The sequence below is a fragment of the Miscanthus floridulus genome, chromosome 14 (assembly GCF_019320115.1).
Source record: "Miscanthus floridulus cultivar M001 chromosome 14, ASM1932011v1, whole genome shotgun sequence".
NCBI classification, from domain to species: Eukaryota; Viridiplantae; Streptophyta; class Magnoliopsida; order Poales; family Poaceae; genus Miscanthus; species Miscanthus floridulus.
The window spans coordinates 64,415,112-64,430,641 of NC_089593.1; the positions used below are offsets into that span (position 1 = coordinate 64,415,112).

The 15,530-nt window shown below is 42.6% G+C and overlaps 2 protein-coding genes across 10 annotated transcripts; one reads left to right on the forward strand and one right to left on the reverse strand.

Annotated features, from left to right (window-relative positions):
* Positions 1 to 227: 227 nt before the first annotated feature.
* Positions 228 to 6,176, reverse strand: LOC136504322 (serine carboxypeptidase-like 2). Of its 5 annotated transcripts, none has more exons than XM_066499206.1 (14): positions 5,856 to 6,176; positions 5,606 to 5,751; positions 2,765 to 2,841; positions 2,572 to 2,673; positions 2,322 to 2,427; positions 2,151 to 2,188; positions 1,979 to 2,080; positions 1,795 to 1,875; positions 1,547 to 1,708; positions 1,371 to 1,442; positions 1,158 to 1,282; positions 837 to 950; positions 562 to 607; positions 228 to 459 (listed from the first exon to the last, which is right to left on the reverse strand). In XM_066499206.1, the coding sequence occupies exons 1-14, from the start codon at positions 6,056 to 6,058 to the stop codon at positions 376 to 378; spliced, it is 1,458 nt and encodes a 485-aa protein (XP_066355303.1). In that variant the 5' UTR covers positions 6,059 to 6,176; the 3' UTR covers positions 228 to 375. The 5 variants fall into 5 exon arrangements, 4 of the variants coding, with proteins under 4 accessions (XP_066355303.1, XP_066355302.1, XP_066355305.1 ...); XM_066499205.1 differs by having other exon boundaries at positions 2,551 to 2,673; positions 5,856 to 6,175; XR_010770850.1 differs by lacking the exons at positions 228 to 459; positions 1,158 to 1,282 and having other exon boundaries at positions 2,551 to 2,673; positions 5,856 to 6,175.
* Positions 2,868 to 5,591, forward strand: LOC136504323 (uncharacterized). 5 transcript variants are annotated; one of them, XR_010770852.1, is made up of 5 exons: positions 2,868 to 3,500; positions 3,629 to 3,904; positions 4,232 to 4,350; positions 4,503 to 4,553; positions 5,100 to 5,591. XR_010770852.1 is itself a non-coding variant. In XM_066499210.1 (4 exons), exons 1-3 carry the CDS (start codon positions 3,215 to 3,217, stop codon positions 4,521 to 4,523), a joined length of 426 nt encoding a protein of 141 aa, XP_066355307.1. In that variant the 5' UTR covers positions 2,868 to 3,214; the 3' UTR covers positions 4,524 to 4,553; positions 5,100 to 5,591. The 5 variants fall into 5 exon arrangements, 1 of the variants encoding a protein (XP_066355307.1); XR_010770854.1 differs by having other exon boundaries at positions 3,629 to 3,886; XR_010770853.1 differs by having other exon boundaries at positions 3,629 to 3,686.
* Positions 6,177 to 15,530: the final 9,354 nt, after the last annotated feature.

Genomic DNA, 15,530 nt, shown 5'->3' on the forward strand with positions numbered 1-15,530 from the left:
AAACAACTCTAAACAGCCCCTGGAGCTGGTAGAGGAGCCGTGCCAAACGGGGATCTAAGAGTGGTAGGCAATCTTAGGGATTGTAGTTATCCATGAACCGGAGCACTTGAGGTCCCTCACCACAACTAAGAATGTGTGGTGTTTGCCTTATCTCTTAGCATCTCTCTGCACTATAAGTAACCACAACTCTAATTCCAGTAACTCTTAAGCTAGAAAGGAGGAAAATATTGTTTTCAGAACATCAAAGCAAGGTTTAACACTTGGCATGCTTTATTACATTCACCGGCATCACATAATCATCCTAGCTCTTATCCTAGCACTATGGATGATGAATCTTAACTTAGAGTGCAGCATGAGGAGGTAGCAGCATCAGGACTATAGGGGCTCATTGTCCAGCCACCTTTTAGCCATAGTAAATGATTCTTTAGGATTTGTTTCAAGAGAAACATGGCCGCCACCCTACATCATCCATAAGCACCAAACAGGGTTTTGTAATGCATGAATACACCTGCATTTGATTTATCCATCTAATATATATGTAAAATTAAATGAGAGACATGCCTTTATCGTCGTAAATGTCAGGTTTGTAGCATAGGTAATTGTGAATCTGCAGTAACAAGGACATTATAAATTCTTTATTGGTCAGAAAAAATTGTTAGAAGTTTGGGACATTATGGCATGAATCTGAAAAACACATTCATAGAAAACATTCACTACACAATCTTGCATCTAACCCCAACCATCTAATCAAAAAAATTGTAGACAATAACATGATAAAGGACTATATATAGAGATATTGAAGACTAGAATGCAGGAGCACAACAAGAGAAGTTAACCCTGCTGCCTGGTTATCAAGGTGCCAAGCTCTCCAATCATCAACTATGGAGAAATTGAAGGACCTCGTCCATGCTTGTGTGCCCGAAAATGGTACGACGAGGTCATGGTCTCCACTGCACCAAAAACATGAACTTGTAGCTAATTAAGCACAACCATATGGAGCTAGATTCAAACGGCCGCTAAAAACTTGCAAATATTATATATATACTCCCTCTGGTAGGGAGAAGTTGTTTCTAACAAAAAAAAATGGAACTACAATTTGTAGAGATGTTCTATCTAAAACATTTTGTTCACCCAGCAAGAGAGAGTTAGTTTTTCACCTATATACAAGAGCGCGGTATCCTCTAATGCTGAGGTTGAAAAAGTATTTTATGCTGCTGGGAAGATCACACGCATAAGGAAGAACTGGAGGTGATTTGCACCTAATCCATTCTGTCACTGTTCCCTGCCAATTTGTTGTCAATTTATGCTATATTTGGGCTATTTAAGATCAGTCCATATTATTTTAGAACTACTAAGTTTGTCTCAGTTACCTCCTTGACTCCAAGAGCAGCTCCAACGGCATTGTCATTGGCCCAAAAGTAGGACAGGTAGTAGCGGTAGTCCTAGGTTTGAGAAAAAGAATTTAAATTTAGGCAGTAGATTGTGTGGAAGAAACTGATCTCAATTTGCATGAACATAATAATAATCCACACGATGAATGACATACATAGAAGCAATCAAACGGAGGTTCATCAGGTGCGCCACTAAGTTGATAGTGGTAGTGTTCCTCAGCTAGAGACAACAAACCTTCCAGAGTACCTCTCTGTTTCCGTGAAGGAATATGACATGTTGGTTGCAATATGTTCATTACATAAACTTCTGACATGAGCTACAGAGATGAAAAAAACAATGTTAAGATGACTGAAAATGGTAAAAAAAAATTATAGGAGAAGAAATGTGAAAATTGAAGCTTACATTGTCAATAGTCTGTACCACATCAGCGCAAGGTTCGTTTGTCGGGTTTAGGTAATCTCCTTTGCAGTATTGGACGAAAGCCTTAGAAACGTAGATTGCATTCAGAAGTGTTCTTACAATATTAGGGTGCCACATTTCTCAATAAGACATATATATATATATATATATAGACACACACACACACCTTATATTGTTGGTCAGATATGATTCCAAATGAATGAGAAAACGTAACTCTAGAGTTGGAATCAATTTTGTCTCCTGTAACAGGATTACCAACAATACAACCCTGCATAAAGCAATAATAGATCATTAAGCGTGTGTGTGCACGCACGTGCTATGCTATCAGAAATACGTGCCTTTAGTTTAATAAGTGGTTGTTGCATTTCTTCAATTCCTGGGGCATATGCAATCACACATGGATTAAATTAGGATTAAGACAAAGAGTTCTCTCTCACAAATATAATCCATACAAGTATGAGGGAAGCAAGACTACATGGAGAGTGAAGAATTGAAGATAAGGAGTTTACCTTCTGAAATGTAGTGTGCAATCAGAGGAACCACCTTCCCAGCATATGAATCTCCACCAATATAGAAAGGTCGATCCAAAAGATACTTTGGGTGATCATCAAACCACTACATGAACGAAACATACGAAAGGGTGATCACTATGGTTGTTGTGTGTCTCTACCAATATAGGCATATATTTTTTGAAGATTTCTTCAGTTGAGTTATACAACAAGGTTGTTGTGTGTGAACCTTTCTTAAAAATGTCAAGACCTGCCTAGAAGATGAGATGTCTCCAACTTCATAAGCTTTGGGATCGTGTGCGTAAGAGAAACCAGAACCAACAGGCGAGTCTAGGAAGAGAATGCTTGCCATCTGGCAACGACGGAAATGGAACGGTTATTCATCAAATAGAATGAAGAAAAATGGCAATGATGATGAACAAACTAATGTATCTTGTCCTCACCTGTGTCCAGGAATACGGATTGTAGACCAATCTTGGCAGTGTGCCGTCATATGGTTCCACAACAAACTTCAAAGGGCCTGTGAAGCTATGAATAGTATAATACTGTGCATTCATCCTTTACTCTATGAGTTTATGAAGTTTGTGTGAAACAAAGGGTAAGGGCCTCTTTGGTACGATTAATGCTGGCTTCAGCTTTATCTATTTTGCGTAAATCGAGGCACTGTAGTGTGAAGTCGTTTTGTAAGCCGGAGTTAAAATGAATTAGAAGTCAGAAAAAGCCAGTTTTTCTGGTTTTATCGGCTTTGGCTTCATCGGTGAAGCCGTTTTGGAAGAGGCGTGTGCGTGCCCCGCTGGAGCGACAGAAGCCCCGCCCCTCTCAACTTCCGCCGCAGCCGCGTTGCTGCGCCAACGAGCTCCCCAGCTCCAGCGGCCACCTCCGGCTCGCCGGCGATGGCCGGATCTGGTGGATCCGGTTCCTCTCTACCTCCCCCACCCCTTATTCTTCCGACAACAGGGACGAGGGCGACCCATCCTCGACCCCGAGCCACGACGGCGTCGTACTGGCCGTCCCTGCCGCCGCGGGTGAGCAGATCGAGCCAACGACGCCCGCCGAGGTGTCTAGGCCGCCGAGGCAGAGCGCGCGCCAGGCGAAGGCTCCCCGCCCGCCTCCATCCCAAGCAGGCGCTGCTGCCAACGCCTACTCGGGTCATCTCGACCACGCCCCGGAGGCCGGAAGGTAGGCGCTAGCTGCAGCAGAAAATGGTGTTGTTGGTGACGGGATTCCGTGCTGGATGGTAGAATGATTCCTGTTGTTTTGATTGCATTTTATGCCTTTTCATTTTTTGGGTATATATTTGGATTTAGGTTCCAGAGGGGTCTGAAGAGGAAGCCGATGGCTCTCATCAAGAGGCTGCGCACGGCGGTGATGCATTCCCTTCCTCTCTGCGATTTTGTTTCATAGATTGCCTGGTTATTATGCCCATAGCGTTCTGCAAGTTTAATGCTGGGACGCTAGAATGTGCGATTTTTGTAGTGTAGATGTTGAGTGCATCCTGCAGCTCATGCCTAAGGATGATATGGACATGTGGAGTCGTCTGAAGTGTTTTGCTCACAGAATCGATGGTCAGCAGAACTGAAATGGTTCTACTCCGCATTTTTTTTAGTTTCGATGCTATTGCTATGGCAAAACCCTGGTTCAGACTTGCAGTAAAGATGGTTGAAGGTGCAGCAAACAGTGTTAGATTATTAGTAGGAAATGTAATATTCTGCTAAAGTGCAGTGCCATGCTTGATAGCAACTGCATGATCTGAACGTTAATGTTGATCTTACTGTTTGAAACATGCAAATAATTTCTAAATTAGGCTGTTTCCTGTAGGGCAAATAATTTCTTGCTAAGTTGATTTTTTTAACTGTTAGGATGGGAGCAATGACTGGATCTGATTGCTACAATTATGTGTTACCATGCAGTTGGCGTCACTTCCAACAATCATTCTACAAGAGGAAGGAAGCTGTTAGTTTCGTCTGATACAACTGATGCTGAAAATGATGCACCTCAGGTGGCCCCTACCATCCCCTATGATCTGCAGGTAGAGTTCTTGGCTAAATTTAGACTGAATCAAGTAATATGTGTGCTGACACTACTTGATCCTGTGACTTCTAAATTCTGATCCCGTGAATTCCCATGGTGTCAACATGGCGCGTTGTACGTCTTTTTCTTACAATTTGCTAAATGTTTTAGGTGCATGTACATTGGCTTTAGCAGAAGCGTGGTGGTGTGCTAAACTTCCAGGTTCAATTGCTTACCATATACATTTTTTATTGTGTCTATGATTTGCAATTGGGGGCCGTGACCGAGATGTTGTTTAGATTAAGGCATGTAGCTGGTAGGTTATGAGCAAAAGAGAATTACTGATAAAATTTTCTGTACAAGGTGTGGTCATTTCTTTGTGGTGCCGACTTGAGAATTAATACAAGTATTTGTTCATTCTCATCTGTTCTCTCTTGTTGGAAACAAATACTATCACACACTGTTGTCTCGCAAGCAAACACTTTACTGGCCGAGTCGGCCTGTTCGCTGGTTGGTTTCTGAGCTGGTTTGGGCTGGCTGGTGCTGGTTTGTTGTGAGAGGAAAACACTGTTGGCTCGCTGGTTTGGGCTGGCTGAAACCAACAAGCGAACAGGCTAGTAGATAGGCTGCAGGTGCAATAGCTGGTTGCCTGGTTCAGCATTATTTCGTACCAGTGAAGCTGACACATCATAATTGGTTCTGACCAAATGTTTAGCAGCAGCAGCATGCCATTCATAATATGATTTTGTCTTGCATATATTTTTATAGGAGACTAATGAGGATCTGAGGACAAGTGGAGAAGCACCAATATTCATTGGATCTGACGAACATGATAATGTCAAACAGTAGAAGTAAGCAAGTAGCCCTGATAGAGGAACATTTCTAGCCAAATTATTTATAGCGGATCAATCGCAATTTGCAAATATTGCCCTACATATTTTTCTCCGCTTAGTTGTTTTCATGTGCATCCTTAAAATGTCGCCGTGGCGCTAGCACGGGCACTGTACTAGTAGAAATGAATAGCCATATTTATAATATCCAAAGGACACCATCTATGGGGGTTACAGGATATGTAAATCTTTTATCTTTTAGCAAAAATAAATACTATTAAAACTCAAGAGAAAATCTATATCACCTAACAAAGTTAACTCTAATGATCCAGGTGTTTTCGGTTATATATATACGCCCATAACACATTATTAAATATATTTTTACAATTTACTTTGGTAAAATTTAGAATATTATGAATTATATGACAACTCAAAGCCACTGACCAATCTGAAACGCAAGTGCGCTCAAGACGCTGCACCGGGGCCCGCCCGTCAGCCACAGGAGCAAGGGGTCCGTGCGCGGGCTCCGTTCCGACTCCACGAAGTAGTAGAACAGCTCCGCCCCGGTCTCCTTCTCTATCCCCACGTACCTGCATCGTCTCGTCACGTGTACATACAAGTTCAGCCGGACTGGAGCAGTACGTGCATCGACGTCGACGGGCAGCCGGTCGGCCAGCCGGCGTGGGCGCCTTACCCGGTCTCCAGGTAGAAGGGAAGAGGGCCATCGAATCCCGGCAGGTGGGTGACCACCGTCGACGTCGCCGCCGCCGTCCGGGAGAGCATCGGCTGCGGCAGCACAAGGACGGCAAGGCAGGCTACGAGAAGCAAGGGCGGCGAAGATAGCCGGCGGCGGGGGTAGTGTACGACGTGCATCCAAAGAGCAGCATGCAACGCCATTCCTGGATCGAGCTTTGGGACTTTGGGTGTGTGTTGTGAATGGTGTGAGATATTTTGCCCCGGAGAATAATATATGGTGTGTTTGGTTCGTGAGTCACCCCATGCTTTATGACGATGCATCATGAGCTCGTCGTATGAATTTAGGTAGAATCAACTCATTCTTTATGTATATTTATGAGAAATAAAATAATAATAGATCAACTTATTCTATTTTACAAATTAAATAGAAAAAGTGAAGAAACGAGAAAAAAAATAAACCACCTTATTTCTCAAACCAGACACACTCCTCGACCACACACCCATAATCTCTTTGCCACCTGCCTACTCCCTCCATCGCAAGAAAGGAAAGAGTCCACTCATATCCAGCGGCAAGGCAGCTATCATATCTGATATTGACTAGCACTACTCCATTATTTATTCTTCAATGGTTTGGCACCATCATCATCACTAGTCATTAGTACTAGCAGAGAGGAAAAATATCTAAGAAGCCAGCATGAGGAGTGTCACATGTACATCACAAAAAATATCTAATATGCACCATCATCATCACTAGTCACTAGTACTAAGTAGAGATTCTGATTAAAAAAAAGGTACTAGTAGAGATATTGCACCATAAATAGGCTTACACAAAAGTCCTCATCCGTGCTCCAACATGTACTAGTACGTACTACCTTTCCCTTTTTTTATATAAAAAACATGTGAGGACTTGGAGTAACTCCAGCACTACAAACTAAAACAAGATCTAAGTAGTTACCTACTTTCAAAGGATGTTTTCCGTTATTGTCTCTAGCAGGACTATCTAAAATAGGCTATCTATTTTATTTTCTCAGAAATACATGTTTTTTTAAAGAAAAACTGTAGAGCACTCAGAAATACATGTTGCCCCTCTGTGATCTTCATTTGGCCTCCACAATTTAACCAACAATATAGTGTTTGCATAATTTAAACCAACATAGAGTTAACATAATATTATAACACAAAATAAATTTAAATTTCCAAAGTCAAAATTCAAATGTCAAATTGTCCACATCAACAAGAGGAACTAAAACAATATGCATGTCAAATGCAACCACACTACGACACTGAAAGCATCTAAACCCCTACTTGGGTTTCGGTGATTAATGACGACATGAGATTACTATGACTAACGTGTGTTTTGCAGAGACATTATGAGTTAGGTCATGATAATGGCAATTGATTGGGCAAATATGGTTTTCATGCCCCCATCGATGGAATTCGATTCGGTTTTCAAAGGATGGACGACAATGTTAAGGACAGACTAGTTCTAAGTGTCACTTAGAGTTGGAGAGACACTTAAAATAGTTTAGGACTTTGTTTTTCCTTTGGCCGTACTATTAAGGAGGGTATGGACTAGTAGCTTGACCTAGATGAGTCTAATGAGTTAGGTGTAGTGCACATTTGTCAAACTTAGCACTAGGTAGCTTAGGTGAAGCCCTTAGATCAATTGGAAGTAACTTCATTCACATAGGATTTCGAGTTGGAAGTGAATGGAGAGTTAAATGATTGACTGGACGCTGGTCTGGTTGTGACCGGACGCTGGTCTGGTTGTGACCGAACGCTGGAGGGTGAGTCCGGTCAGTTCATTTGATCAACATCAGCCGTCTGGTACTGACCGGACACTGAGTGGGAGTGCACCGGATGCTGGGTGGTCTGCGTCCGGTCGACTCTAGAGAGGTTCTAGAGAGGCTTTTTCCTGACCGGACGCGTCCGGTGGGTGATGACCGGACGCTGGTCAGAGTCCGGTCAGAACTTAACAGCTTTCTCTGACACAGTGACGTGTTGAACTAACTGGAGCATCTGGTCACCTTGACCAGAGCGTCCGATCAGCCCGCAGAGTGCTAATTCAGCTTCCCAACGGTTTGTTTTGTTTGAGGGGGTATAAATACTTCCTCTACTCGTCCATGGGAGGTCTCTTGCTCATTTGTTCAGCTGAGAAACACCTTTGGAGTGCAAGGAAGTGCAAGAGCCTAGTGAGGGTGATTGAGATTTATTAATCCAAGATTAAGGACCTCATTAGTGCATAAGAAGTAGCAAGTGTGCATCCACTCATCTCATTAGGCTTGTGTGGGTCAAGTGAGAGTTTGTGCTTGTTACTCTTGGTGATCGCCATCACCTAGATGGCTTGGTGGTGATTGGAAGCTTGGTGATCATCCGGTGAAGCTTGTGGACGACCCAAGCGATCTTGTGAGTGGTTGTGGGCGATTCACCACGACGGAGTGTTAAAGAATCAGCCCATAGAGAGCACTTGGTCCTTGCGCGGATCAAGGGGGAGCTACACCCTTGCGCGGGTGCTCCAACGAGGACTAGTGGGGAGTGGCGACTCTCCGATACTTCAGGAAAACATCGTCGTGTTCCTTTTCCTCTTTACCTTAGGCATTTCAATTCTTGTCTTTACATTCATAGAATTGCCATGCTAGAGTAGGATTAGAATATAGGTTGCTTAACTTTTAAGTGGTAGAACAAATAGAGACACTTCTAGGCACAAGGGGTGAAATAGGATAAGTGTAGGATTTAATTTTCACAAAAAAATTAGAATTAGCCCAATTCACCTCCCCTCTTGGGCATCTTGATCCTTTCAATTGGTATCAAAGCCTCGTGCTCGTGAAATTAGGCTTAACCACCTAGAGCAAGATGTCCCACGGGGATGAACCTCCTCCTATCTTTGAAGGAGATGACTTTCCTTATTGGAAAATTCGCATGGAGGCGTACCTAGAGGCAATAGATGTTGGAGTGTTTAGAGCCGCCACACAAGGTTTCCCTGAACCTAAGGATACCGATAACCTTCAAGGTGATGAAGTGCACTATGAGAAATGGAATGCAAAGGCTAGAAACACCCTCTTTAGAGGCATTTGTAAGGATGTGTTTAACCGTGTGAGGAACCACAAGGACGCCCATTCACTATGGTCTGACATTTGTGCGCTCCATGAGGGAACCAAGAGTGAGTGTGAGGAATACTATCATCTTGTCATAAAAAGCTTAATTCATTTGAGATGTTTCCTAAAGAAAGTGCAAATGAAATGTACTCATGTTTGAATGTTCTTGTAGAGGAAGTCAATGGGTTTGGTCTCACAAAATTGAAGCCGTCCGATATTGTGACAAAGATCTTGAGTGTTCTCCCCATTGACAAATATGGGCATATTATGACGGTGCTTCATCAAGGTGATCTTTCAACCGCTATACCAACATAAATATTGGAAAAGATCAATGCACATGAGATGTTGTAGGATCTCTGGTAAGCCTAGGAGTGCCTAGAGGGGGGTGAATAGTCCTGTAAAAAACTCAGCTCCAAATTCAGTTAGAACTTAGGGTAGCACTGTTGGCCTTATAGGGCAGCACTGTCGGCCTATGCAGGGGAGATTCAACACAATTTGAAATATAGCAATGGAAATTCATATCAGGTGAAATTCCTAGCTTCCTGCAGTAGAGTTAGTCATAGTATAACAACCAGAACCTGTAGGACTAGCTCCACTGAGTAGATTGACCACAAACCCTAGGAATACAACCTCAACAACAAATATGCAAGAAAGTAAACAACACATGGTGATTTATTCCGTGGTTCGGCTCGCCACCAAGGCTTGTCTACTCCACGTTGTTGAGGTTGGCCACAAATGGCTAGGGCTTGCCACCAAGGCTTGCCTTTCCCTCGTTCTCAAATCAAGAGAGTGAACTCTTGAAGTGAGGGGTGATTTATTAGCTGCACAAGATGGTTACAAACCTCCCAAGGCTGCCACATGAGTTGGCAAGCTCAAGGGCAACGCCTAGCCGACTAGGAGCAAAGCTCCAAGAGTAATAAACTCAAGGACGCCGGCCAAACGTGAACCAAATGCTCTTTTGACTTTGGGAATCAATGGATCTGCTCTTCAATCAAAGTTTGCTGCCTTTTCTCTCAAGTTTTGATGGTGGAAATCAAGGATTGGCTTGGGAGCTTGAGGAGCAACAATGGAGGAAAGAGAGATAAGCTCTGGTCTGTTTCTGGTCGAACTGAACCATTTGGGAAGAAGAGATTGCCGTTGGAGGCTAGGCCAATGGGTATTTATACCCATTGGGGCCCAATGGTCGGTTATGGGCGGCACTTTCGCCCTTACAGGGCGGCACTGCCGCCTTTACCAAAACAGTAAGGATAGGCAATAGAAAGTATGGCTGTTTTGGCTGGGGTGCGAGGAAATTCTGGTCAGGATATGAGCACTTAGTTCACAATTTGACAGAAGTCATTGAGTCCCTCTTGATAGTACGGCGTTCCTATACTCAATTTCAAAATATAAATGAATTTAAACCTCCTTTAAGTTGGGAACCGTCACCATTTGTAGTTGGGGGCTCCTCCATCACATGAATCATCCTCCTTTCATCATTCCCTGCTCATCATCTCGATAAATCTCATTAGACCTCTAATTCGGTGGTCATCAACGCCAAAACCCACATAGGGCTTGATTGTACTTACAATCTCTCCATTTTTGGTGATTAATGGTAACCCAATTAGAGCTTACAAAAGATATGAAATATAGACTGAGAACTTATCAAGCCATGAATGTAGGGCCTCCCCCTAAATATGTGAATATGGATTTGAATTTTCAATTTGGCATAAAAGGCCAAAATTCACATCTTAGAGTGTGTAGGGAGCCTCCCCTACATCCATGCCTACTGTGGGGTGCTGCAAATTGTGTTAGATATATTAACATGATGCATATAACAGTTTATGCACAACAAGGTCTGGCTGGAGTAGCACAGGGCGACACTGCTGGCCTGGGAGGGCGGCACTGCCGTCCTGGCTAAATGAGCCAGATTACAATCAGGTTCACACAGCATAAACTAGATATCTAAAAGTACTTATAGCACAAATATGACAAGCTAAAACAGTAACCAAGATACATGTCCATATCCGATACAAAAGAGTCAAATAGGTAGCAATATTACATAAATAGAGTTTTCAACAACTCTAACTCACAACCTATCAAACTAACAAGCGACTCTCAGAGGATAGGACAAGAAGAACTGTAGCAAAGCATCGAAAAAAAATTGACCCCTCTAATTTTCTCCCCCTTTGGCCTGGAGCCTGGGTACTCACGTTGCTGGTGCGCCCACCGCCGCGGAGGAGCACGTCGGGGCCACGCCATCGGAGCCGCGTCCGCGCGACTGGAGGTTGCTCGTCGGCGCGACCGGAGGAGCTCGTCAAGGGGCCACGTCGCGACAGGAGGAGCGAGTCGGAGGAGCGAGTAGGGAGTCGGAGGCCGCTCCGGCGCTCCGGCACGCCGCCGGGCAGAGGCCCACGCCACCGCCGGGAGCGCTCCGCGCGTCGCGAGTCTACGGATAACGAGCGTCCCGTTCGCCTTAAGCCGTACTTTTTCAAACAAGGAACAATATTTTTCTCTTATAATAAATCAGCCAACGATATTTCCAGAGCGAACAGGACAAAGGAAGAAAAGAAAAAACGAACTCGTTTCTTGGTAACAAGTGGCAAGTGGGCAATATTTTGTCCCGAAAGAAAAGTGTTTTTGGGCAGAAGCAGATTTGACTTTTGGGTTCTCTGAAAAACACAGTCAAAAGTCCAACCAGGACCCGAGTACTAGTGTAACAAAAGGATCAACGAAGAAGAACAACAGATTTTCTGGTCCTTTCTTCTTTCTTGAGGGAGTTCTGTGTCTTGCTCCCGGGCTGACGAATTTCCTTCTTGGTTTCACATTTTGGCTGAGAGTTAGAGTTTCTGCTTTGTTGGGACAAAACAAACATGGAACAAAAACACAAAGTCGTCTTTAAAGCCCATCGCCATGTTCGTATCGTATTTTTTCAGCCAATAAACAATATTTTTCTCTAACAATAAATCAGCCAACGGTACTTTCAGTCATGGCTTATCAGCCAAGCAAATAGGACATATATGAGTTGGGTTTGTGTTTTTGCAGAATACAAAATGCAGTAGTTGAGATTTCTTATCTGAATTTGGTGTGTGAAACGACTCGACGTCCTTTTGGTTTGGATTGATGTCGGATAAAAATATCCGAATAGAATACCAGGGCAATACCCGGTCAAGAATAGCTGTTTGAGGAACTGCAACATTCCTTATCAGATCGAGTTACTTAGCTGATGGGCCGCTCGGACCGAGCCCAACAGAAAGGGGAGGCCTGTGGGGAGTGAAGAGAAAGAAACCGAGCCAGGCCCAAGGGGAAGAGGTTTACAGGCCGAAAGAGGAGATTCGCTCAGAAAAAAAAAACAGATATTAAGCTTTTCATTTGAAACAAAGTTTTAACTATCTTTTTTTCAAAATAATTTTACTATTAGTCATGCATGTGCAGCATGCACGTGTTTATGCTTGATATGCGACATCCTATTATATTATAAAAAACTTTAAGATTATTGGATACTTAAAGTAAGATATGATTTCTAAATTATTTTATCAACCAGTCATCATAATCATTTTCTTAAAATATCATATATTAATTTTAAAGATCAGTGGCGGACCCAAAGGGTAGCCCAGGTAGGCCCATGACTATCCTGAAATCTGGCCCAAAGTTTATTTAGTACTCAGTATTTTCAATCCTTTAGCCTATAGAAAGTATGATCCAAAAAAAAAAACTGAAAGAAGCCCACGTTATCGTAGTCACGGAGTGTGCGCAGTCAAGCCATGTTGTGCTCCTGCGTGGTGAAACTGGGGAGCAGGCAAGGCCTCCTGCCTGAGTCATGCGGCTTTACCAGAGTGGCTGGGCCGTTCGATGGCTCTCTCCCACTGGGGAAGCAGATGGGGACGCACCTGGCCAGTATCGATGCCTAGTGCATGTGCTGCATGGCGCTGTGCTGTTGGGCTCTCCTGGAGTTTGCTAAGTGGACGTTGACTTCTCTTTTAAAATTAATATCTTTTGGATCCGAGCTCCCAATATAGCAAATAATATGTCTGTTTTGATTGTCTCGACAAGCTCTTCACAATGGTGTACTCCAAAACTTTGTTTGATACTATTTTTCTATAAAATAAATTTCAAATTTCTTTTATGTCCAATCTCCGCCAAGTTCATGCTTTCATGGCAATGAGAAAGCGCAAAGCAAAAGCCTTGAACTAGAAATTGTATTGTAATCTCTTATTTATGTAAGACCTTATATAAGTTTGGTTAATTTATATAAGTTTTGAGCCTTCCAATTGTATTATCTTAATTTGGTTAATTTATAGCCATTTCACCGAATTTTTTCTTTGAATTTTGTCGTGTTGCACATGAAATTTTTTTTATTAGGACTACCCTGGTTTGAAATCCTGGGTCCGCCACTGTTAAAGATAAGGAAGCAAATTGAATTGAATAAGGTCATAATTTAGAATTAATACATTCACATGATATGATACGAGAATTATTAGCAACTAATTATATTGCATACACTTATGAATCAATAGTATATTGGTTGAAATTGAAAAGATAAATGTATATGAAAATATAGTGACTACGTAGTAGCAACTACTATCCCTAATCCACTAAATTTATCTTTTTTTATAAAATGCCTATAATTCTCTCTCAGGCTAATCTATTACATTGTAATGTAGAACTATATAGTCAAGTGAGGCTATATGCAAAACGAGCAATTTGAAATGTTGTAGCAATTACCAACCCCTAATATAGTAGCCAAAGACCCGTATGCAACATATGCATTGAGCCACTTGGCCACTTAGCCACTATGGGGTGATTGGTTGCCCGAACCAGGTCATGCTTGCACACTTTGTCTGCTTCGTCTTGTTCCTCTGCTGTGTTTGGTTTCCCTCCTCACATGGTTTGCTTGCTTCGTCTCATACCTTTGCCCTCTACCATCCCACATGGCTTTGTCTTCTCGATTCCCACTTCCCTCACGATGCAGGACGGTGCGATGCACGCATGGTGCAGGGCTCATGTGTTAGACACCCAAAATTTTGATGCATGCATGCAACCAAATAAGACCTCGTCTCGTACTGGTGGACCAACAACAAAGACAACCAAACACGACTAGGTGCACGGTTTGAGCATGCATCTCACCAGCCTGGACCGGCTTTCCATCCCGGCTCCCCATCACCAGAGCAACCAATCATGGCCACTTGGCTATGCATGCACTCGGTTTGGGCCAAAGATATATATTGTGTTTGACCCGATTCTCGGGTAGAAATAAAAAACGTGTCTGGCCCAGAGATTTTTTTGATGCCTCAGCACTCCAAATATAAGTTGTAGTATCTGAACTCACACACTAACTCACACCACCACACACACACACACCTAATGCACAAGCTAGACCTACACCTATACAAAGAGGCTGAAGAGGCTGCACGTGGTTGAGAGGTATCCAAAGTCAGCCAGACTTCGCACGTGACGGGCACGTCACCCTGACCATTATGACGCATCTACGTGTGAGGCTGCTGAAAAACCAGGACACAGACTGAGCAGTGCTGGGGAAAAACCCCGGTGAGACACCAACGTCGAACCCATGGTTCGAACACTGGCGGGCAGCAAGCCAACCACCGGCTTCTGCCATCTGCGCTATGCACAGTTCTCGGCCCAGAGATTATTGGCAGTGGCAGACACACATGTCCCGGGTACTTTCGGACGTTGGCTTTTCCTAGTCCACCCATTGCTAGATTTCAAACAAATATGATCCGATAATTTGAACTTTCAAAACACATCAAAAGAATCAGAATCAGACAAGAGGTGTGGCCGTGTGGGTGGATGGTAATTTTCAATTCTTCGCTCTTTCCTTCGCTCTTTGATAACATAGAATAGAAATAGAATAGATAGATAAGCCATTTAAGTTTTTGGGCCTCATAAAATAGATTTTTAAATACTTTTCAAACTTACCTTGAATTTATTTTTAGAAATAGTTTCTAAAACATAATTTTGAAGCTTTATTTAAAAAAAGACATAATAACGAATCCTATTCGTGGTAGCTTTATTTTTCAAAGACATTACAAATCCGATCACAACATTCGGCATTTTTGTCGTGTTTCAATTTACTGGTGCATATAGGAGTACTGAGAAAATTATTGCATCGAATGTAATCCGATTTGTGAGTAACTAATAAAGGCACTCCTAACCAAGAAACTACATGATTTTTATGTTTATTAATTAAGGTGTCAATGACAAAATTATGATGTGGCACTACAATTTAAGAAGAAAGATTCGAAAATGGTTTTGATAAGAATCCATGTCTACACTAGAATCAAGATACGAAGAAATGTAATAGGTAAATGACGAAAAAAGAACATGTGATCGAATAAAAAATTATTCTGTAGAAATTATTCATTAAAAATATAGTTTCTACATATAGTGTCTAAAATAAATTAATACACATAAAGACTAGGTATGATTTTTAGCATTGGGACAACCTAAAGCCCTTGTTTTTTTGAGAAAAAGAAAAGAAAATGTTGCCAGGAACCATGTTATTATTTACGGATTTGCCCTCGGCTCGTTTTCCTTTCGAAGCAAAGCACGAACTGTGACTGTCAGTCTGTCACCCACGGTGT